Here is a 24970-nt window from a genome sequence, read left to right as displayed (position 1 = left end):
ACGGCCCTGTAAAAGGCCCATATTCAGTTGGTTGTGGCCTGTGACCTAGTCAGTTCTCCTAGCTGGGCAATGCTGTGGCCTATTCAGTCAGCTGGGCAATGCTGGGCCTTGTTGCTGCAAAAGGCCGGTTTTCAGTTGGTTGCAGTGGAAATTAGTGATGTCACCGATTGTCTGCAGCTAATGGAGACGCTGCTTCTCCGTTCTATTTCCCAGCATGCACTTTCGACTGAGTGGGGAGGTTTTGAACACGGGGTTTTAGGGGTTTTATGTTGCACATGTGTGACATCTGTCTTTGAAAACGGTATGGGCTTGCTCTCGTAGTCACATTTGACTTTTGTGTCAATATTTGAACGCAATCGGTCAAGCAGTTTCATTGAACATTGGAGACGAACACACATGCCCAGTTTACACACACACACACACACATATATATATGTAATATTTTATATATATATATAATTTTAGATAGCTTATGATTACATTGTCTTATGTGCTTTCTGGCGTGTTTTATTTATTTTCCATTGTGGCTTCTGTTGTGGTTGCAATGGTGCAACTCTTGCCATGCTGTAACTCGCCTGGAGCACTTTTCACTGTGGAAAGGTGGCATACAAAGATGATGAAGATGACGACGCCATGCATTTCTAGGCTGAGGTTCTGGGATGAAGGGCAGTTAGTCAGCCTAAAGCCCATCAATCGCAATACAGATACACCATCATCTTTGGGGGGGGGGAGAGGCACTTGAGGACTCCAACTCCCAGCATCCTCTAGCTCCTCCTGCCGCGAGGGGAGCCCAGCCAGGGCATGGGGTCTCCGGCGCCCCGGCCTCTCGGCCCGCGACGCAGTGGCCCCTGCCTTGGCCAAGACCCCCTCCCGGCCTCCCTACCTCGGGCGCGCGGGCGGAGCAGAGCCGGCTAGGCCGCCCGGCGGGGCCGTGATGCAAGATGACGCTGCGGTGACGCGACTCCCCGGCGGCGCCCGACCCGGAAGCGGAAGAGGCTTGGCCTGTGTGGAGACGAGGCCGCCGGGCCCTGCCTGCCTGACGGACTCTGCGAGGCGCGCGCTATGGGGCCGGTGAGTCGCCGCCGCGGGGCCCGTCGCTTGGGGAGCCCAGGCGAGGCTGGAGTTCGACTGGGAGCGGGAGGCGGCGCGGGGCCTGGCCGGGAGGGAAGGCCCGGGGGAGGAGGAGGAGGAGGCGGCGGCGCGGCCTGGCCGGGGCTGTGGCGCAGCCAGAGAGAGAGAGAGGCCGGGGCGCGCGCGGGCTTCCGCCGAGGGGAGGGCGGGGGTGGGCCGGGGCCGCTTCTCTCCCTCCCCCTCCGGAGTCTGGTGGCGCAGGAGGCGGCGAGGGCGGCCAGGAACCGGCATCTCCTCCCGCTCGCAGCGCCGCCGGGGAAGGCCTCGCGGGAAACTGGCCTTCGCTCGCGGGAGCCTCCCTCCCTCCGTCCGCCCCGAGTTTCCTTGGGCTTCGTGGCTGTCCCCCGGCGGCGCCGGCGGCCCCTGGAGCTTCCCTCGCTCGTGGGTCCCGTGTCTTCGCGGAGAACGGAAGCGTTCCGTCGGCGCTGCCTTGGCCTCCCTCGGGCGCCTTCTTGACCCAGGCAGGAGCCATCGGGGGCCCCGGGCCTCGCCCTCACTTAGTTGTGGCTCTCTTGGAAAGCCCTCCCTGGGGATCCGGGAAGGGTGCGCAGTGTGGGACCCCTTAGGGACCCCCCTCCACCCGCCTGTTGGTCCCCCATGGCTCTCCGCAGTGACTCCAAGGCTCCCGTCTCAGCTGCGCCCGCCTCGGGATCCCCTTTGCTCTGTTTAGGGCGTCTGCTCGGCCTCCCTCCCTCGCCCAGAGATCCCTTTCCCCCTCGAAACCCGCCGCGTTGCTCGCTCTGTCCGCACGTTCCTTAGGCGCACGCTCAGGAAGGAAACACGACTGCTTAATTTCGTTTCCCTAAGGAAGCAAGCGCATCTCTGCAAGCGCAATTACTCTTATATTTGCTAATAATTCATTTCATTGAATCCCTGCTCTAACTGTCCTAATACGTAGCTGTATTTTGAGAGAGAATATTGATGTTTGAAAGCTCATCTGCCAGACCCCTTAATCAAGAGTGCGGGCTGAGAGACTGGTGAGGAGAAAGCTATACTGTATTGTGCTATTTTAAGATTATGTGGTGCTGTGGGTTAAACCACAGAGCCTAGGGCTCGCCAATCAGAAGGTCGGCAGTTTGAATCCCCACGATGGGGTGAGCTCCCATTGCTCGGTCCCAGCTCCTGCCAACCTTAGCAGTTCGGAAGCACTTCAAAGTGCAAGTAGATAAATAGGTACCGCTCCGGCGGGAAGGTAAACGGTGTTTCCGTGCGCTGCTCTGGTTTGCCAGAAGTGACTTTGTCATGCTGGCCACATGACGTGGAAGCTGTACGCCGACTCCCTTGGCCAGTAAACTGAGATGAGTGCCGCAACCCCAGAGTTGGTCACGACTGGACCTAATGGTCAGGGGTCCCTTTACCTTTATGTTCTTTTAAAAGTGCACTTTTGTAGCTCCTAGTGGAGTTCCTGTTTAAAGTTTTTCATACAAACCCCTGAAATTTGTTGTATTTCAATAATGAAACAAAATTAGCCAGTATACATGTTATATCTTCTTATTTGGTGATCACTCGTAGCCAAGTAAGATTATCTTCCATAAACACGGTTTTAACAATGGGTCCGTAAGTGACTGTGGAGGCCAATTCTGGAGCCACATGTCCTTCCACAGTGGGGACATTGGTTTCCAGGCGGGAGTTGAACATGTTATATGTACCCTAACTGAATAGGTAGCATGTGAAAATTTCATGGTTTGTTAATGATTACAAGTTTGATTATAGCACATTGATTTCTGTAGTATGAGAAAACAAACGTATGAGGCTTTGGGAGGGTTTTCTTTTTACTCAGCCTCAGGGTTGTTGCAAAGACAAAATGGATAAGTGAGGGAATTACAGTGGTACCTCTACTTACGAATTTTATGTGTTCCGAACACACATTTGTAAGTCGAAAAAATTTGTAAGTCGAAAAAATTTGTAAGTCGAATCCCATAGGAATGCATTGGGAGAAAAAATTCGTAAGTAGAAAAAAATCCTATCTAAACCGCATCCAAGATGGCGGATGGAGCTCCATTTGTAAGTAAAAAAATTCGTAAGTACTGTAGAGTTATTTGTAAGTAGAGGTACCACTGTATGTAAATGACACTGATTAAATTAAATTTTAAACAGCACTGTGGTAAAACATTTGCATGTAACTTGCATTGATAAGGGTATCATTCAGTCTCTACCCTGTTTCTCATATTTTAAGACATACCCATAAAATAAGCCATAGCAGGATTTTTAAGCATTCAAGGAATATAAGCCATACCCCGAAAATAAGACATAGTGATAGGCGCAGCAGCAATGCCGGCCGCGGCAGGAGGAGGAGGGAAAAAATAAGACATCCCTTGAAAATAAGCCATAGTGTGTTTTTTTGAGGAAAAAATAAATATAAGACGTGTCTTATAATATGAGAAACACGGTAGTTTGCACTTCTGTACAGTATTAAAGGGGGGAGGGGGAGATGCTAGTGCATTTTGGAAGAACCTGAGACCTGACATTCTGTTTTCAGCAGGAGAAAACGAGGAAGTCCTGATTAGACAAATTGAGTGAAATCTAATTGCAAGCTTGATTAAGGATGTCACTTGCATAAAAGCATGAACTGGGGTAGTATTAACTGCCACCTCCAAAATGTGCTGCTTGTTCACTCATTTGAAATTTATTAGCAAAATGGTATTGTGATAGAGACTAGATTTACCTAAAAAAAGTACAACATAAAATGGCTCATCAGCATCTTAAGTTGAGTGTAGCTTTGTAGTTGGTAGACTGTAAATAAATTATATTGTCATAGAAGAGTATCTCGGTAGAACCACCAGGGGAAACATGTATATATAATGAAATGTGTGCTATTTTTCTTCATAAATACCTCTTTATTACAGACACTTGTTGTTCCTGGGGTACTTTTTAATCAATTCCTATATTGCTTTGCTCAAAACTTGCTCTGAGGAATGTTAGATGACTTGTTTATAAGCTATTCTTTTTTATTTATGTATTAAATAATTGCTTCTTTTTCTACAGTGGATCAAGTGTTAGCATAATTTTGCAAATGATCACATTGATATGTAAGATGTAATAATACTCTCTGAATACACCATCAAGTAGGTTAGGGCCAGTGGATCTGAGTTGTGGTATATGTGTTCAGAAGGAGACTTGAAAACACAAATCAGTAACTAACACAAAACAGTAGCTAGAAAGGGTTTTCTTTCATTGCTCTGCTACACGTTTTCTGTATTCAGATGAGTTCCTCCTTTAAAAAACTGCAAATAAGAAATAAGACACCACTATTGAAGTACTTTAATGCTTTCTTAACAGTGCAGCATAGGCTACTGGATCTATTACCATGACTCCTTTTGACCTTACCAGTTCTTGTGCATCTTCTCCTCTCTTGGTTTCTTCATTTCATTTCACTTGCGTTTTTGTTTCTGAAGCATGGTGGACATTCCATCTGTTTCAGCATTGAAAATATATGTTACTGGTTTACAACCTCTCTTGCACCTAAATTAGGTTGGCTACATATTTAAATAAATAATGCTTAATAAATTATAGCTGTAATAGATTGATCAAATTTACGTGAATGTGTGTTTAATAAAGTGATTGCACTGAAGAAGACGCAAACTTTGACTGTGGTGAAGTATAAATGGACAATAGAAAATATATTCCATCTTCTGAGACAGCACCTGCAGTTTTTGTAAATATAGTCAAACCTCGGTTCTTGAATGTAATTCATTCCAGAAGCCTGTTCAACAACAAAATGTTCAACAACTGAGGTGCGGCTTCCGATTGGTTGCAGGAGCTGCGTTCAGCTTCCAAAAAACGTTCAAAAACCAGAACATTTACTTCCGGGTTCTTGGTGTTTCGGAGCTGAAACATTCCAAAACGGAAGTGTTTGGGAGCTGAGGTTTGACTGTACTTTTTTAAAAATGAGCTTTTCTTAAATAAAAGGGGTTGCTGTATACAAGGGGTCGGCAAACTAAGGCCCGCGTGCTGGATCAGGCCCAATTGCCTTCAGGATCCGGCCTGTGGACTGTCTGTGGTTCGGTGTGGGGATTCTGTTCATTCGGGCTGCGCCATTCTCCCCCCCCCCGCGTCATTCCATTTCCTCCCTCACACACACTGCGGCGGCGCCTCCACCCTCCCTCCTGGATTTCCCTTGCCCTGCCTAGAGGAGGAAGGGGACTGGGCTGAGCTGGCTGAGCGCCATTTTAAGCAGTCCCTCTCTGGAGCCAGCCCTTTCATGCCGCTCATGTTCCCTCCGCTGCTGCCACTGCCGCCGCTCTGGTGCTCCTGTGGGACAGAGAATGGAGTGAATCAGCTCGCTCTGCCTACCCATGAGAAGCAGAAGCAGCGGTGGCAGTGGCAGGTAAGCACTGGGGGTGGGGAGAACTACTTGCCCTCCTCGCCTCTTCTTCCAGCTCCCCCCCCCCCAGTGCGGTGCTGCTTCTCCGGCCTGCCACAAGGTCCCACTGCTAAAAAAAAAATCCGACAGTACAGTGGTGCCTCTGGTTAAGAACTTAATTCATTCTGGAGGTCTGTTCTTAACCTGAAACTGTTCTTAACCTGAAGCACCACTTTAGCTGCCACCGCGCAGCCGGAGCACGATTTCTGTTCTCATCCTGAAGCGAAGTTCTTAACCTGAGGTACTATTTCTGGGTTAGTGGAGTCTGTAACCTGAAGCGTTTGTAACCCGAGGTAGCACTGTACTAATTAGCTGCAGGGCAAATGGAGGTGATGTAGAAGCGCCATTTGGGCTGACTCTCATGTGCAAAGGGGGGGGTCCCTCAAGTTTAGATAGCAGTGTTACCTATCAAACCCCTGTAAATACCAAATCAGTCCTGAAATTATGTACCTATAACATATTTTGTGGTTTCACATAATGTTTGCAGATGAACTGCTGTAGGATTTGTTCAGACAAGTGATTTTTTTACATAGGGTGGCCCCTGACGAAGCATATTCTTAACCATGTTTACTAAGGAATGAGACTGCATTTATGTGGGGCTTCTGTTCCGGGCCCCTGTGTGTGTACATGAAATCACACATAATGGGGAGCACACTGGAGAGTCCTGGTGGCTCACGAGGAGAGAGCTCTTCGGGCTCTGGGGAGGGTCTACTTGCAAGCCCGGAGGACTCTCCAGCGTGCCCCCCATTTCTGGGATCCCAACACTGTACATATGTGTGGGTGGTCGTGTGCAAATAGAGTATGCACACATGGGGATTTGCCTGTACTTCTAAATCAGTCATTCTATTAATACTAGTGGAAGTTTTGTTCATTGATGCTAAAATTCACATGCACGCCCATCGATTCACATGCACGCCCATTGTTCAAAACCTGAGAAGTATGTCTCAGAGGACTTACTGGTACTGTCTTGTGTGTGCAGGATTGTAGCCTTCTATGCATATAACGGAGGCAAACTGACAATGGGCAATCTGTAGAAAGGTGTTTAGCTTCAAATTGGATGGGGACTGTGTGTGGAGATTATTGCATTGCAGGGGGTTTGACTAGAATCTAGATGGTCCTTGGGATCCCTCCCAACTACAATTCTATGATTCAAACCAATGTGCATATTGTCAGAGACACTTAGATTTTGACTCTTCATTGAACCCTTTTTGCATAAAATGTCTTGCTTTGCAAATACTCCTGGGTAGCCCATATACCTTTATGAAGTGTGAAAATGTGGGAAAGGGTGAGATTGGAACCTAATCTGGTCAGTGAGCAGAACAGTGTATTGGTTGAGTGTCAATTGAGCAGCAAATCTCCCAATTATCAGTACACTATGAGCTCCCCCCCCCATTAATGTAATTAAGAATGTCCTCTTTATATTATTCCAGGATGAACACTGTTAGTTAATTTTCTGGCCAATGTAACTGTATAGTTAACTGTTAGTTAATGTTCCTTAATTTTCTGGTGCATTTAAAATGTGAAATTATATGTTCTCTTTTTTTAAAAAAAAGCAGGCTGCGCTGAGAAAAAATGTGGTAAGCATCAAATCTTATAAATAATAGAGAGAACCTTTTTGTAGAAAGTAGCAAGCAATGCTGTGTTCAAAAGGCATTAGATTGCATGTTAGGCTTAATATACATGTCCTTGGTATTCATACTGTTCTACACAGTATCATGTGAGCTTGTACATGCAGTTCTGAAATCAGAGAAGCATTGCTCTGCTTCTAGTGTTGTTCCCCACCCCCTTTGGGGGCAGGAAAAAGAAAAACACACAGCACTCAGTTGTCTTAAACTTAAACTATATTAAGTTTGGTTCTGGAGTCTTGCATTCCAGTCTAAGCAACAGTTGCCTTACATAGGCATCAAGCACATAGGATATTTTATTCTGTATTTTCTAAACAAGGGTTTGAAGTGTATGATATTTGAGGCCAGCATTAAACATTAGAATATTAACAAGGGAGATGAAGTACAGTACACTCAAAATTGCCATGCTTCGACACTGGTATATTGTGATATTGGTTTCATAATTTTTTGACCTGGAAATATATTGTGAATCTCTCTCTCTCTCTCTCTCTCTCTCTCTCTCTCTCTCTCTCTCTCTCTCTGTGTGTGTGTGTGTGTGTGAGAGAGAGAGAGAGAGAGAGAGAGAGAGAGAGAGAGAGAGGAAACGCAAAATTCACTATGAAGGGAAAAACTTGAAGCCAGCCAATGCCTCCACATGGCTCCATCTTTATTTCAGACATTATATTGATATATCTGTATATCATGTTGTTAGCTGGTTTCTATCATGAAGAGTATCTATCACAAAGTTGAAAACCAGATATCTTCCAGCCCTACTGTTCGCCACTACATGGCTCTATCCTTATTTCAGACATTGTGATATATCAGTACATCACTGGGTTTAGCTGGTAATATATCGCGATGTTGAAAAACAGATCTTGTGTAGCCCTAATGAAAACCATTGGTTATGAGCATAGTTTAAGCTATTGATTATAAGTGTACCAATGCTATTGATTATGGGTTATCAATCTCGCACAGCCATTCTCACACAACCTGCCACCCAGCTCCTCTTCCCCTCCCAACAGGCAGCATTCTGTGGCTACTAAGTGTTCTCTGTCCTCATTGGGCTGTTTTTGTTTTTGTTTTAAAGTTAGTATTAATGCAAACCACAGGATCCCTTTATGTCTGCTGATGCTGCCATCTTGTGCATGGCTACATAAGTGGTGATAGTCAGAAAATTCGACTGGAATTAGTCCAGGATAATGATACTCCAATCCAGTTACATTGGCCAGGTGGTGTTGTCCATAAGAAGAGCCTGTGGGAATGGGTTAGCTTCTTGGTCTCACAGTAGCCAGCCAGATAGATGCTTGTAGGAAACTTGCAAACATGATTCAAGCACAAGCGTATTCTCCCCTTCCTTTGTATGTTTCAAGAGTTGTCATATACAGTGGTGCCTCGCAAGACGAATTTAATTGGTTCTGTGAGTCAGTTCGTGAATCCCATAGGAATGCATTGAATTTTTTATTTTATTTTTGCCCATAGGAACGCATTAATTTAATTTCAATGCATTCCTATGGGAAACTGCGATTCGCTAGACGAATTTTTCACAAAACGAATTCATCTTGCGGGGCAACCTCTGATCGCAAAACCCATTCGTCTAGCGAAAAATTTGTCTAGCAGGGCATTCGTCTAGCGAGGTACCACTGTATCTTCTCTCCATTGATTAATGAGGGCCACAGATTTGGATCAATATGTATCAGTCTTTTAGCCATAGGGAGGGTGCGGAGAATCCATTTACATTGACAAGTTGTCAAATTCCATATAGTAGGTAAATAATTTAGAATATTATTATCCTATGATAGTATACTATATTTATACAATATAGTACTTTCTCCCCAAAGTTTCTAAGGATTATAATAAGGATTCCTCAAATTTGGCCCTCCATATGTTTTTGGCCTACAACTCCCATGATCCCTAGCTAGCAGGACCAGTGGTCAGGGATGGTGGGAATTGTAGTCTCAAAAACATCTGGAGGGCCGAGTGAGGAAGCCTGGATTAGATGTTGCATATGTTTCAAAGAAGCATTATCCTTATTTCATCTCTAACAGCGTGTTGTCTTAGTCCCTTTCTGTACAAATGTTATGAAGTCCAATAAATTCTAAATATTGTTTTCTGTTGTATAAGATACAATTTAAAGTCAATTAACAACTTTGCTACTGAAACTACAGTCATACTTCGGGTTACAGACGCTTCAGATTGCGTCTTTTCAGCTTGCGTCCCACGCTGAACCCAGAAGTACCCGAACGGGTTTCGGTGCGCGCGTGCGCAGAAACACTAAATCACGCTATGCGCAGAAGCACTGAATCGCAACCTGTGCATGCGCAGACGTGGGTTGCGAACACTGCAGGTTGCGAACGTGCCTCCCACATGGATCACGTTCGCAACCCGAGCATCCGCTATATAACATTCACCTGAAGCCTCCAATTCTTTTTTTCATTCGTTTCTCCGAGTCTGCATATCAGACTGAATTATTGATACAAAGCAGGGCTTTTTTCAGGGAGAACTCGCCGGAACTCAGTTCTGGCACCTCTATGGTGGGTGCAAGTGCCATTCTAAGAGAAAGAGGGAACTGTTCATGGTGAGTTCCTGCACCTCTTTTGCCATAAAAATAGCACTTACTGTTGTTGTTGTTTAGTCGTTTAGTCGTGTCCGACTCTTCGTGACCCCATGGACCATAGCACGCCAGGCACTCCTGTCTTCCACTGCCTCCCACAGTTTGGTCAAACTCATGTTCGTAGCTTCGAGAACACTGTCCAACCATCTCGTCCTCTGTCGTCCCCTTCTCCTGGTGCCCTCCATCTTTCCCACTTTCCCATCTTTCCCTTATAAAGAGGATTTAACCAATTGTTCTAATGTCTGTGGATGCCCACGAGTTCTAGTGTTATATTTTTTCAAGTGTTAGAAACTGAGATATAAAAGCTAGGAGCCAAATGGCATCTGAAACCTAGCTTTCAGTCGCCATGACAATATGTCTCAGCACATTTATTTTTACACTACTGTATTACAAAGCAATTGAAGACAAGATGGGGGATCTAGCTGAAGATGGAATAAATGCTGTGCACAAAAGAAAAGTTCTTTTAAAACAAACAATCAAGGGAAAAAGTAGTCTAGGAGAAATGTGACTGCAGTTTCATTCTAGCAAAAGTAAAAACCAATAGTCTTTTACTTAATTAGAGTGGCTAGTTTGCCAAAACCTGTGTCTTTATAAATTTGTGAACAACTTCTTTGCATAGATGATTTATTCTGTTCTTTTTGCAATTTGTGTTGTTTGGAGGGTTGTAACCAGCCATAGCAAACCACAGAGCACAGTCGGGCTTAAGTTTAGGCACGAATAGGACAGTAGCATCTAGTGAACTGGGTGGGGATTTGAACCCTGGCTCCCAGATCCTAGTCCTGCAGACACTAACCACTCACTGGGAAGAACCTTTTTCTTTCAGTTTGCAGTCACAACTTCTGTGATCGGTGGAGCTGCCATGAGGGGCATTGTCTCATTCTGTCCATTCATGCCCACATCATGTGATTCTTTTCAGTTCTAATGTTTCTATTTCTGTAAAGGAAAGCACTTCCTGGTAAATGGTGCAGGAGCACTCACACAGAGATTGTTAACCCGTAACTGCTGCCTCCCATGTTATGTTTGCTGTGTTAGCAGCACCGCAGTGACATCTCTGGGACACAAGCCAGGGGAGTGTGGTATGGAGGGCCTGTCATCCAAGGGTTCAACCACCTCCCTAATTTGGTGCTATTGCAATACCATCTGAATGGGTTGAATCCAGAGTTTCTTAACTGGAGTTCTCCTTATTGAATATGACACTCGGGGTTTGGTAGCCCCTGAAGAGGGTGTCGGAATGTGCGTATCCGGGAAGGCACGTCTCTGGAATGGCATTCCCCTTCACTCCAGAGTGCCTCTCTGCGACACTCCTCCTTGGAAAAAGTGCACATAGGTCTTCTGGCATTTCGCAGCGAGAAGAAGAAGACACCCATAGGTCTAAACTACGTTTTATTCACACTACAGTGGTGCCTGGCTTTACGAATGCCTCGCACAATGAAAAACTTGCTAGACGAAAGAGTTTTGCGTTGCGAGAGGCATTGTAAGACGACAAAATTTTCTATGACCGCCGCTTCGTCTTACGAAGCGCGGCCATAGAAAGCGGCAAAGGAAGATCAGCTGTCAGCGCGGGAAGCTGACAGCTAATCTTCCTTTGCCAGGGGGGATAGAACCGAAACACGGCGGTGCGGCGGCTGCCCCTGCCTGTCTTCCCCTTGGCTCGGGGAAGACAGGCAGGGGCAAGCAGCGCCCGCTGCGATTTGGCTCTGTCCCCTGGAGCCACCGCACTGCCTCACACCACCGGGAAAGACAGGCGGGAGGTGGCGGGGGGGGGGGGAGAAGAGAGAGACCTCCGAAGTTGCGCTCCGTGTCGGGGGAGGCAGGGAAGGCAGTGGCTGGGAGAAGAGAGCTTCTTCCCCCCGCCACCTTGCACACAGGCGGCAACAGACGGGGCTTCGGAGACCTTCTCCAAAGCCCCGTTGCATGCCGCCGCCAGTCCCCCAGAGCCTATAGGAACGCATTGATTACGTTTCAATGCATTCCTATGGGAAACTGGGACTCGCTAGACAAAAAATTCGTTACACGAATTGACCCGTGGAATGAATTAATTTCGTCTAGTGAGGCACCATTGCATATACAGAGGATCCAAAATCACGTCTGTGTTCTCCAGCTCAGGCAGAACAAGACTGTTGCATACTGCAGAACTGAAAGTAATACAACAATACATGCTCAGACGGAAGAGATAAAACAGTCTTCCATTCCCACACTCTTCTCAGACATCTCATGTGATTTATATCAATCACACTACCCAGCATCGGGTACTCAAAATCCTAACAGAGGGTTGGGGGGGATGCTAGAATAGTGTGGGAGTCAGTGCAGAAGGCTAAAGGTAGCAAAGCTGCCAGCCTCTCCTCCCTGCCCCCTCTTCTGTCCCTAGAATTGGATCCATCATAAATGAGTAGGTGGCCAGTTTGTATTTTATCTGCTTTTTATTGGAGTTGTAATAAAGTACTAAATAGAGGAGAGTCAGGTAACCAAGTATTAAATGATTATCACTCAGCTTCTTCTTTTTTAAAAGAAATAGATAAAACTAGGCTTGTAAAATGATCAGTTGCTTAGCTGCTTGCAGCTAATACAAATTATTCCTAGGTAGCCAAGCAAGGATATTTAGTAAACAGAATGCTGGTTTGCTTCATGGTGCTCAGTAACTTATTTAATGCTGCCCATTTGAGTACTCTTTAAGTTGCATGAATAAATATTGGTTTGTGAACGCCAGTTTGAGAGTTTCTCTCATTTTTGTTTTGTCTTTATAAAGTAGCCATGAACAGAGAGATTATACCTTGGGGTATTTGTGTAGACCATAATCTTATCACTTACCCTTACCCAAATTCATATTTACTTTCAGTTTGATTATGTGAATTGAGAGTAAGCCCGTGGTGTGGTCCATCTGACTTGCTACTAAAATGCCTTGGAATTGTGTATCGTTGCACAAATTGTAGGCGGTAATTCACAAGCTGTTTCAAATCAGATGAGCTAATGTGGTTTAAATCCAGCTATTCTGATTTCACTGGTTTGTGTTCGATAATATGCTGATTAGTACATTGAGAACAGAATATCTGACCACCACAGGGGAGACACGATTTTAAAATAACCAGAGACACTTGCAAATGTTCCAGGACATCTTTCCATTTGGTATTAAAGCAAATATGTTACAGCTTTATATTAGTTACTGGTGAAATTAAGTGGACAGTTGAATAAACATCCCCCTTTCTCTTCCTCTGCAGGGTTTCTTGTGAGTCCATATCAGCCTGCATATGAAAAGAGCATCTCTTCTGAGTGACTGTGGCATAACTTGGAATGTTGGTTTGTTTCTGCCTCTGATGGAGGAATAACCAGATTTCTCATTCCTGCACTGAAAGACTTCACAGGAGATACAAAATGTCATCAAATCGGAGTCAGAACCCACATGGACTTAAACAAATTGGTCTTGACCAGATATGGGATGACCTTAGAGCTGGAATTCAGCAAGTTTATACAAGGCAAAGTATGGCAAAGTCCAGATATATGGAACTCTACACGTATCCTAACACATTTCTAAACAATCAACTATTAATCTTACTGTTGATGTAGAATTATTCTACATGGGCAACTTTAATTGTTCGCTTATAATGATACAATTTAATTAGTTTTTTTCCAACCAGGCCTTGAATGCCTGGGATCTCAATATTTGGGTTTAGAGAGAGAAAGGATGTTTGACTTCCCTTGAACCTCTGCTTGTGTTTAGGTTCACTGTTTGACCTATAAACTTAAATGAGAGACTTGGAGGCCGTTTGGCAAAACCAGAGTCTTTGGCTCGCCTTTGATATTCTGTAAAAATAAAGTTGTTAAATGACAGAAGTAGGAGGGTTATCCTCTTTGGTATAAATCTCATCCTAAATTATTCTGTCTTTGTTATGGCATGCTGCTTCCGAGTTCATGTAGGTAGGAATGGTTGTTGCAAGATGACAATGCTCTGGTGACAACTTTGTGAGTAAGCAATCCAAATATTTTACACCAGCTGCCTCCATTTTTACTTTTTTGTAAGAAGGAATGGTGTTTACCAGAGAGCAAAAACTCCATGCTTCATGGAGTTTTACAATCTAAATATAAAAAAGAAACTTAAAATAAAATTTAATATTGAATTGAAATTCCCTATTTGTGTTGCAATATTATTACTAGAATTCCAAATAGTAACATAAAAAAATACTTCAGAGCTGATTAAAGATAAAAAGATGGCAAATACTTAAAGGATATTCATATTTGAAATCCAAACTTCTTTGCTCAGATATTGAGGATTTTTATTGTAAGCAGGCAAAATTTCGTATTTGACAGCCTGGTTTTATGCATATTTACACAGATGCAAATTCCACTGAGTAAATAATGTGCATAGGATTTTGTCCTTAGAGGATTATCAGGGACATATTACTAATGTGCTATCTAGCTTCTAATTGGACAGTGTTAAATTTAGGATAATCAGCATCTTGCATCAGAGTTGGAGTTCCAATATGTGCTGCTTTTTGGCACAAATCAACATTCATAGGACTCCTTGGAATTTCTGGCTTAGTTGCAGTGTACTTCGTTGCTACACTGCAGATAGATTACATGTTCTGTTGTTTTGAATATCCTTGTGATACTAGGATTGTTTTGTTTTTAAATCAGTCCTTGTGACATTAACTGAGGCAGAACAGATGGCAGAAGACTGTAACATCAGTTGCACAAGTAATTGATTTGGATATTTAATATAAAAAGTTTTATAAGAGCAGTAGTCTTAAGTGTGTTAGCATTTAGATCGAAAATGCCTTGAGCAGCTTTTGTGTGAATGGTGCATGTAAAGCATGGATTGTCTGATTTGCTTGCTACTTTTTATGTGCCTTCTAGGTGATTTCCTACATGCTTAATCTTTCTGTATTTTCCTTACTGGGTAGCTGGCTAACTGAAAACCACTTAATGGGTTATTTACATCTTAATCCTTTCATCCGTGGTTTTGTTCACATGGCAGGCATGGCAAAAATTAGCTTAATGTTGGTTACAGTAGGAATGATTGTTGAGTAGAGTGGGATTGTTGTATAGCAATGATTTTGAACTACAGAACTAGTTCAGTGCAATCAAAGGGTCTTTAGACTTTTTCACCCGTCCTCCATGCCAAATGACTACAAGTCTGTTGTCAGAACCACAGCCTCTTTCCATAAGAGCAAATTAAATATTTGGGGGAAAGTATATTGAAACGTTCTCTGATCATCTGTTTCCATTTATATTTAAGCCCTTTGCCATAGTGGTGTGGGTAGGAATTGGAAGAAACAAAGTCTGTTTTTGAGTCCCAGCGGCACCTTACATCTCTTGAACATGCATTGGCTCCGGACTTCCGGAGAGGAATGATGGTGGACTACAACGACTGCTGATGCTCCCATTGATACAAATATTTATGCAGTGATTAAAAGTAATCAAGGTATAAATCTTGGTTACCAAACTCCATTTTGAAATAAGGGAGGTCAGGGATCAACTTAATCACACCAGAGACAAGAAGTTTTCAGGGATGGAAGAACATCTTGAGCGAGGAACTTTCATTGGGCCCACACACTGCATAATTCAGGGCACCAGGTCAACAAAACCACCACCTTTTGATTATTTCAAGACTGGAATTAAGCACAACTTGGATTTTCTATCTGCCACTTGATTGGCATGCAGAAAGCAAACAGACTGCTGGAGGGTGAAAAAGTACTGATCAACAGGCTAAGGAGCAGACTCAAAGGCTTATTTTACTGGTTACTACAGAAGATGATAACACATGAGGCAGCTCTAATTGGTATAAAATCTTTTATATTACCTGTGATTCTCTGGTCTTTGGGGGGGGGGGCGGTAATGATTGCAAAAGTGAAGCTGCAGCTAATCAGTGGGGAATGGAATGCTGGCTTGAAGAGACAGGCCCAAATTTCTAGAAGCAGAGACTGCCAAGGGGGAGATGAACAGCACCCAATATGGCAAAGATACTGATGAATGCTTCATCGATCAGTGGCTTCATGCGGCAGCTGTTAGATGAACAGCTGACACAACTTGAGAGATGTGCAGAATGGTAAATGCATTTCCAGCAAAGAAACAACAGGTTAAAGAATGCACAGAACTTGTGGGAAAAGATTTTGACCTAGGCCTGCCTGAACTTGAGAAGACAAAGGCAAGCTGGGTAACAGCAGAAGTTGAAACTGAGTGGATAGCCATAGAGCTCTCTGGAGGACCGAAACTGTTGGGATGCTGGAAGAGATGAATGGAATCAGAGACAGTAAGAAACAACAAGATGGCAGAGACAGAGCTTGAGAGAGAAAGGGCCTTGTGTACAAGCTGAAGTGAAGAAGAAAAGCCTCCAAACTTTGTGAATGAAAAAAAGGGGTGTGTGTGACTTATTATCTAAGATGGAGAAGAATGGCTAACAGGAAATGGGGCTGGAATACTGTACATGGAATTGGGTACAATTTAATGATGACTAGAGAAGTAAATAATTACGGACTATTACAGTGATACCTCTACTTATGAATAACTCTACTTACGAATGTTTCTACCTATGAACAAAGCTCCGTCCGCCATCTTGGATGCGGTTTAGATAGGATTTTTTCTACTTACGAATTTTTAGATAGGCTTCGACTTACGAATTTTTTCTCCCAGTGCATTCCTATGGGATTTGACTTGCAATTTTTTTCGACTTACAGATGTGCGTTCGGAACGCATTAAATTCGTAAGTAGAGGTATCACTGTATATTGTTTAGATTTGTTGGAACCCTTGGAAGGAAATTCCTCATATTGGATCAGAGAAGGATTATCTTTGATATTTAATAATAATAAGAAGAGCCTCTCTTTGGACTTTTTGGGTGGAATAAGGAATGAATAATCTTGAGATGTCTGGGGCTGAAATTAGGAGAACACCGACTAGCAGAGTGAGAAACAGCTAGATGTTATATTGGAGTGCACATTTTGAATCCTCTTCAAACTCAAAACTGACATATGGAAGTCCTTCTGATTTCTTTATTATTTTCAGTTCATATTTCCAATCTTCAGAAACAGAAATTATGCCTGATCTGGTTACAAACTCTCTAATTCTTCATATCTTAAAACTCATATATCGATTTAAGAAAAAAACCTCTGTCAAACTTCTTATTCCCAACCTTATATTTTACGCTCTCTTCAATGTTGACAGTTTTCAGCCTCAAAGAGGTAAACAAATTCCATCCTATTGTGATGTCATAATGGTGGCTCGCTGATCCCTCCAGGGTCCCGACTCCAGCTCCCAGGGGCACTTTCCCCAGACCAAATAAAAGAACCTTTATAGGGATTTTGCGAAGTTCAACCTTTTTCCCCTTGACCCTGCCTTAGGGGGAAAGTTTTAAGTCCGATTTTTGGTGATTAAAAACTTCCTGTCATCTTCCCAGCTTCGGGCAAGTTAACTGTGTCTCAATTCGCTCAATGGGGGAAATCGATTTCCTCTTTTAATTCCCCCCCCCCGTGTCCAAATCTTTTGAATTAAAACTTTTTTAAAAAATCATTTTCCTTTACTCATGGTGCCCTATGTTTTCAAATCCTTTGAATCTGGAAAAATCCACTGCTCCACAGGCTGCCATCTCGGAGCTTCATGTTGCAAGGGTAGCAGATTGACTCAAGGCACCATGTCTCAACTCTGCTCGCTCTCGGCTCCCTTACTGGGGGGTGGAGGAGACAGAAAAAGGTGCAGCTGAGTCCCCACGTCTCCAGAACGCTCGATCTGGAGGTCTTTTGGGGGTCCGCGGCACTCTCACGGCTCCCCCCTCCCTCACAGCGCTAGAGAATCTCGGAGCTCGAGATTCTCCCGCCGGTCAGCAATGGCGGTAGACCGGAAGTTGGAACTGTGGTTTTTTAAGGGTGCTGGGAATTGTAGTTCTGGCAGATGTAAACTGCAGTTTCCAAGATTATTTGGGGAAAGCCATGTGCTTTAAATATGTTTTAAATGTACAGTGGTACCTCTACTTACGAATTTAGCAATGTTGGTTTGCTGTCCCATGTTTTACTTTCCTTGGGTTTTCTGTTAGTTCTGTTGGCTTCTATTTAGGTTAACATATTCACTGACTCTTCTCAGTGCATGTAAATTTATTGTTTCTTCCTAAGATAAATTAAAGTTGGTCAACAAAGCTGAGACTGTGTTCAAATCAATAGTATATAGAGAACTCTCTTTGTGAATTGGAACTGGAAGGTAACATATCATTGCTGTAGTTAAAAGCAAAAGTAATTATCCTCAACAGATGTTCATTTTATTTCCTTCTCCAAAAATAAGGTAAGGCAGGTTTTCCCTACATCCTATTTCCATAGCTCTCTTGCTGTTAGAAAACATGCCCCAATCTAAGTCTGCCATACTGTAACCTTCTAAAAGTACGCCGTTGTATGAATCAGGACATCCACCTACTTCAGCTCTTCTGCAATAAAGGGATAGTGCTGACTTACCTTTATATATGACTATTTTCAAGATTTAAAAGATAATGTAGGTGAACCATTTTGAATATTTGAAAGTATTAATTTCACACTCGTTTGTTAATTGATTATAGCATGTAGTCTACACTGCATATTCCTTAACTATTCTACCAGTCATGTTTATAACTACTGTACTAGTGTCCACCAGTCTAATCAAGCACGAGGGGCTGGTGTGCCGACTTCTAAGTCTAAAAAAGGCCAAACACCTGGAGGAGCTCAGTTTGTTGGCTTGGAACTGTACAAGCGGCTTAAAGAATTTCTGAAGAATTACTTGACAAATCTTCTTAAGGTAAGACAGTAATTGTATCAGCTCAAAAGCTAAGGCTTTAAGGTAGTGCACAAGTTGCCTTTAAACCTCTGTGGAGCTTTTTGCTGTCACTTTTAAAATACATGTAATTATAAGGTGGAAATGATATATATTGTAAAGGTCAGAATAATGATCTTCTTGATAGCATATAAGTATTTTAAAGACATTTCTAGGCTCCTCTTCAGTAAAATTCAGGGTTGCATGCAATTAGAATGAAGAAATAATACCAGAAATGTTGTTTAAATAGGATTACAGATAAAATGCCTAAGCTTTTAATATCAGTATTCTTATGAAAATTGTAAGAGTTGCAGTAATGCATTAAACTTTAAGCCTGACTTGATGTTGGCTCTGAGGAAATTATTTGAAAGAATAATAAATAGCCAGCCACATATTGAGAAATGGCTGATAACTGCCTGAAGTCAGTGGAGGGGACACATAAGGTTAGGTCACTTTGATCCAACAGCGTGTTGTGTGGATGGAAGTGAAAGACAGGCAATCTGTTCAGAGTCCCCCTTCTGCAACCCTTCATACCAAATCTTAATTTCTTCCAAAGGGTCTGACAGCCCTGTTTAAGGCCCGAACTGTGGAAGGGTCATTGGTGAAAAGCACCTTCCCTTACTTCATGGGAGATTGCTAAATTAAAGATTATTTTGTGAATGGAGTGAAATAAAAGCGGTTGGTGTCAGTGGGTGATAAGCCTGAAGTTATACAGATTTTTGCCTTTTATTATTTATTTAAAGTATCTACTTCCCGAGGCTTAGAATCATAGAATTATAGAGTTGGAAAGGGACCCCAAGGGTCCTCTAGTCCAACCCCCTGCAATGCAGGAATCTCAGCTAAAGCATCCATGGCAGGTGACCATCCAACCTCTGCTTAAAAACTTCCAAGGAAGGAAAGTCCACCACCTCCTCAGGGAGTCCATTCCACTGTCAGAACAGCTGTTACCACCTGAAAGTTCATCCTGATGTATATGTCAGTTTGCATTTCTTAGTGCAGGAAGTATTGATTTGATGTGTAGAGGATACTTCCTATTCTACTTAATTCAAGAGGCTTCTGGAAGCTTCTCTGTGTGAAAGAAACAAGCAGAAGGTTCATGATGTTTGGGTTATTCCTTCAGAGAAGCTGAGTACAGCTGACTTACACTAGTTCTCTTATCTCTTCTGTCCATGTCATGCTGACTATAAAAGTAGGGCCAGAAGGAGCCTGGATTTCACTTTCTCTTTCTATCTCTTCTGCTGTGGTTTCTGTATACAGCCATACCTCATGTGTCCCCTGCGGGTTGCGTTTTTCCAGGTTGTGAATGCGGCGGACCTGGAAGTGTTTTTTTCTTTCGGGTTTCGCTGCATGTGCAGAAGCGCCACTCGGGTTGTGGACTTTTTGGGCTGCAAATGGCACCCCGGAATGGATCGGGTCCGCAACCCAAGGTACCACTGTATAGTGTTAAGGTTTAGACTTATTATAAGTTATTATAAGTCTAAGTTAAGTCTGCTACAACTGGATTTCCTATGGACAGTGCAAATCCTGAATGTATTGGATTTGTGACCCATTATGCTCATTTGCCTTCAGTAGCAGCAAAGCTCTGCTGAATGAAATACTATTGCCTCTGGTCTACTTTTTGGGAATCCTGCAACGTGTTTAAGTTTTTACTCTGCTAACTATACATTGAAATCTACTCTGGATCAACAATATTGCCCAAAGGCCAGGCAGAACAGCTCCGTCTTGCAGGTCCTGCAGAAAGATGTCAAATCCCGCAGGGCCCTGGTCTCTTGTGGGAGAGTGTTCCACCAGGCTGGGGCCACGGCTGAAAACGCCCTGGCTCTAGTCGAGATCAGTCTAATTTCCCTGGGGCCTGGGATCTTCAAGGTGTTGTTAGCAGACCGTAAGGTCCTCTGTGGGGCATACCAGAAGAAGGCTTTTGCTTCCTGCTTAGATTATTCAGAGTTCCCCCAATTTGGATGTAATGAGAAACTCTCTACTGTATTGGTTTTAAGAGCAGGTGCCTTGTGCCGCTACTGCTTGGGCCCATAGCAATCGTGGTTTGGCATAACACCTGCTCTGGGCCTGCCAGTCTCTGGAATCTCAGATTCTGAATTACAGTGCTTGGCGCCTCTCGTTAGTCCATAGCAGGGGTCAGCAACCTTTTTCAGCTGTGGGCCGGTACACCGTCTCTCAGACCATGTGGTGGGTCAGACTTTTTTTGGGGGGGGGGGGAAATGAAAGAATTCCCATGCTCCACAAATAACCCAGACATGCATTTTAAATAAAAGGACACATTCTACTCATGTAAAAAAACGCTGATTCCCAGATCATCCGCGGGCCTTAGTTTGCCTACTCCTGGTCCATAGACTGCTCTGAAACATAGTATTCAGCAATAGGATTAAATAGGTACACGTTGATCCCACCAAACATTTTTTCAAATGCTTGTCTGTTCTTCACAGACCTGTTCCCAGCAAGCTTTTGCCATTCCAGTTGGAATGAATTAAAGAGGCACTTTCCTAAAGATGATTTAAATTGAACTGTCGTTGTTCTGCTCAGGTACAGAAGTATTAAGATGTCTGTTGTCTCTCATAAAATTGGTGCTACCTTTCTGCCCAGTGGGTGCATTCCCAGTGTCAATTCGGAGTAAGCCCTCTGGTCTTAATTATAAGAACAAAGAAATGCTTAACGTGGAGAGTGGGGTTTAAGCACATAAATAATATGGCAACAGTTGCAGAAACATCTCTGGCTATCTGAGATGATGGAGAGTTGGAACTGGTTTTCCAAAATTATAAAAACTGAAGAAATTCTATAAGCCTATGACTTTGCAAGAAGCAAAGATGGACATGGTCTCATGCCTTGGAAAATGTGTCTCCTTCTGATCCAAATCACTGTGAGAAGCAATCAAGGATTGCTAAGGCTCCTGCTGTACTCTGACCTCGGGCATATCACCGACGTCCTGCTTGTGTCTGGCATTATGCCCCCCCCCCGCATTTCTCTTTCAGGATGGTGAAGACTTGATGGATGAAAGTGTGTTGAAATTCTACACTCAACAATGGGAGGATTATAGGTTTTCAAGCAAAGTGCTGAATGGGATTTGTGCCTACCTCAATCGACACTGGGTTCGTCGTGAGTGTGATGAAGGCCGCAAGGGAATATATGAAATCTATTCAGTAAGTATTCCAAGAAGGTGGTAGCTTTCAATGGAAAAGTATTTGTGGGGTAACTTGTTTGTTTTTAAATGGGTAGACACAAGAGCTTTGTGTGGCTTTGTTTCTACTACGGCATCACATAATTTTTTTTTATTATGAATGCTCTACCGCTATGAAACATGAGCGGTTAGCCTGTGGCAATCCACAAGTTTTTGGGCTCATCCCTGATCATTGGCCATTCTGGCTTGCACTGATAGGGCTGGAGTTCAGCAACTCCTGGAGGGTCACACTTCTGCTATAAAATAGAACATGCACTACTGGCATGAGAGGGGCAATTATGTTCCTTGTCTTCTGGACCTCTCAGTGGCTGCATTTGAACATCATTGGGACCTCCTGTTGAATCTCTGGGTAATTTGCAGAGTTTCTGTATCTTGGCCATTCACTGATATGTGACAGTAAAAGAGTCTTGTACTCTCTCTCGAAAAATAATAAATGCATTATGGCATAGGTTTTGTGCATGAAGTGCCTCCGAAATTAGGCTGGAGAAACAGAAAGCTTAAGGGAAAGGCCACAATTGGTTTTTTCTGTGAAAGTGTAATTCAGACACTGAAAACAATTTCCTGGACATTTTAGTAAGCATACATAGGATTGTACTACAAGCTTATGCTCACTCCCTTTTCCTTCTCCTGCAGTTCACTATTTTGCACCTGATTGTAGGTGATAGAACATCGGGTTCTAATTAAAAACAAAGAAACCCCACATTCCAGAAAGCCTGCAGTCTGTCCAGCCTTGCCCTAAGGCAGAGGTGTTGCTCAATAAGTCCACTTAGTAGGCAGCCCCCATACAGTTTTAAAGGACTTGGGAATCCCTTGAAAGACAATGCTCCTTAGAAAATGTTTGTTGAAAGAAGAAAGTTCTGAAAAGCACAGTGTGCAGCGCAAGCTATGTTGTAGACCTCACAAACTTCTATTTTCTTCTGTTAAATCCTAGCTTGCCCTTGTCACCTGGAGGGACTGTTTGTTCAGGCCTTTAAATAAGCAGGTAGGTATTTGCAGTGATTCCTGTATTTTCTTATAAGGTTTGCCTTAATTATTTATAGGAGTAATGGATTATTTATAGGACTAATAGTATATATATATATTTCCATATTCCTTAAGTAAAAGTTATAACTTGTCAAATAAGTCAGTATCTTGCCCAGAAAAGAGATATGCAGAATAAGGATTAGCTGGTTATATCCTTGCACACCTAACCTCTATCTTTGCATTAATGTTAATGTTCTCATTTAAATCTTTAAAAAAATTGTCTGCTGAAAAGTAGTTTATCATTATGCATATAGTTAATAGCTGCCTTAAAAAGTAGTTAATTGCATTTGATTGTACATAAGTATTCTGTGTTATTAATAGCATACAATAATGTTATATAAGTTCATAGTTCTAACTATAATGTTTTAAAAACAAAAAACAAATATGTTTTATATCATAGGCATCTTGATAGCTCCTGATACCAGCATACTTTGGAAATGCATTTTTAATCATTTTACTTTTCAGTCCTTATATCCCTATAGGAAGCTGTAAGAATGAAAGGGCTGAAATGGGTCGGCATGGGAAGGGGGCATTGCCATGGGACTGGTCTCCCTCAGCCGCACTACTGTTCTCAGGGGAGGAGAGGTTGGTGTAGAGGTGGTAGCACCAGATTGACTCCACTGCTGTGCTTGCACCGCTCTGGACCTCCCCCATCTCCCAGTAAGCCCAGTAAGCATGGCTGATGGGAGGCCAGTGTTTGGCGATGTCCTTCCCCAGCAGCCACTTGAGTCACATGCCATCTACCTGGAGGCAGAATGCTTCTGAAGATTGGATGGTTACACATGATTCAAGAGAGCTAAACATGTTCCAGAGGAAAACAATAAAGATGAAAATAATTAATATTCATATTTGATTTTGAACTGTAAGGATTTTTTGGGTGACCCTAGGCTTTCAAATGTATGCATGGGTGCTCTCTGTAATTTGTTTAAATAACTAGTTTGTCTTCACTTAATTTCCTTTTTTAAGGTAACAAATGCTGTGCTGAAGCTGATTGAAAAGGAAAGAAATGGTGAAACAATCAATACAAGACTGATCAGTGGAGTTGTGCAGTCTTATGGTAAAATATTTTTTTATTGCTAACTTCTCCATGCCAGACCTGTACAACTCCAAACTATGTGCAACCCTGTGGACGAATTTGAAACAGCCCTTATTTGCAGTCCTTTCCCCACCCCATGCCTGGTGTTAGAGTTGTAGAGTTGAAGAGTTAGCAGAATATCAGCTTTTTCAGCTGCTTCAGCCAATCAGTTAAGTTGCATAGCCTCGTGTTTAAGACTTCATTGCAACAACAAACTGTATGGCACAATCTGGGTCTAATGCCTGCTTTGTCATGAAGTTCAATATACCTGCCTACTCTCGGTGTGTAAATAGCTGGGAGAGTGAAAGCTTTATATGTTGTTTATATTGAATGCCCTTTTTATAATGACCTTAGAAACAATTACATCCACCCATTGTTAAGATGGCAGAAGGAAAGGACATCTCTTGCAAAGACCTGTTTTTTGTTGTCTAATGTAGAGTGGTATATATCCTTTAAGGCAGGGGTTCCCAACAAAATTTTCTTGAGGACCCCTCATCAAGCCGCTATTGTGACAAGGACCCCCATTAATTCCTAATCCTAAAATTAAAAAGTGAGAGCCAAATTAAGAATCTTTTTATATTTTATATTTATACGTTTTTTACAGTTACAACAGAGTACTCCATCAGTATACAGTTAGTTTAAATTTTCAGTTCTTAATGAGATGAACCACTTTTTAACCAACGGTCCATTTTTAACTACGCGAACTGTAGCTTCCGCGAAGAACAACGCTTTGTTTACAAACACTACTGTTTTGCAAAGAGGCAGCGCGCGCCAGGGAGGAGGGAGGGGAATGGAGAAGACAGGGTACCTGCGCAGTAGCGCACAAATGAAGCCGACGCACGCAAAGCATCTTGGGGAGGTGAGCGTTAGTAGAATGTGCGCGCTGCCTCTTTGCAAAACAGTAGTGTTTGTAAAGCTCCACCTAACGGCATACAGCAGAACTACTGCCTCTATCTAATTCTAGTTTTGCGCTAGACTCTGCTCATGCAGGAAGCGGCCCAAACAAAAAATCTGCTATCATACGAAATATATTTAATATATTTTTTATTCTAATAGCATCTTGCGGACCCCTCTGGCATAGCTCGCGGACCCCTGGGGGTCCGCGGACCACCTGTTGGGAACCACTGCTTTAAGGTAAAGGTAAAGGGACCCCTGACCATTAGGTCCAGTCGTGACCGACTCTGGGGTTGCAGCGCTCATCTCGCGTTATTGGCC

The 24970-nt window shown here is 43.2% G+C and overlaps 1 protein-coding gene across 1 annotated transcript in view; it reads left to right on the top strand.

Moving 5' to 3' along the window:
- The first annotated feature begins 975 nt into the window (after positions 1–975).
- The window catches only part of CUL1 (cullin 1), a 50353-nt gene continuing 26358 nt past the window's right edge, over positions 976–24970 (top strand). The window contains exons 1-6 of the mRNA XM_035101380.2: positions 976–1071; positions 12925–13218; positions 18278–18452; positions 21452–21619; positions 22589–22639; positions 23647–23737. Coding sequence (XP_034957271.1) covers positions 13079–13218; positions 18278–18452; positions 21452–21619; positions 22589–22639; positions 23647–23737 — 625 coding nt within the window. The 5' untranslated portion in view covers positions 976–1071; positions 12925–13078. The remainder of the gene's footprint in view (positions 1072–12924; positions 13219–18277; positions 18453–21451; positions 21620–22588; positions 22640–23646; positions 23738–24970) is intronic.

The sequence above is a fragment of the Zootoca vivipara genome, chromosome 12 (assembly GCF_963506605.1).
Source record: "Zootoca vivipara chromosome 12, rZooViv1.1, whole genome shotgun sequence".
Classification (NCBI taxonomy): domain Eukaryota; kingdom Metazoa; phylum Chordata; class Lepidosauria; order Squamata; family Lacertidae; genus Zootoca; species Zootoca vivipara.
The sequence above is the reverse complement of the archived record's forward strand: the minus strand, read 5'-3'. Positions and strand labels throughout refer to the sequence as shown.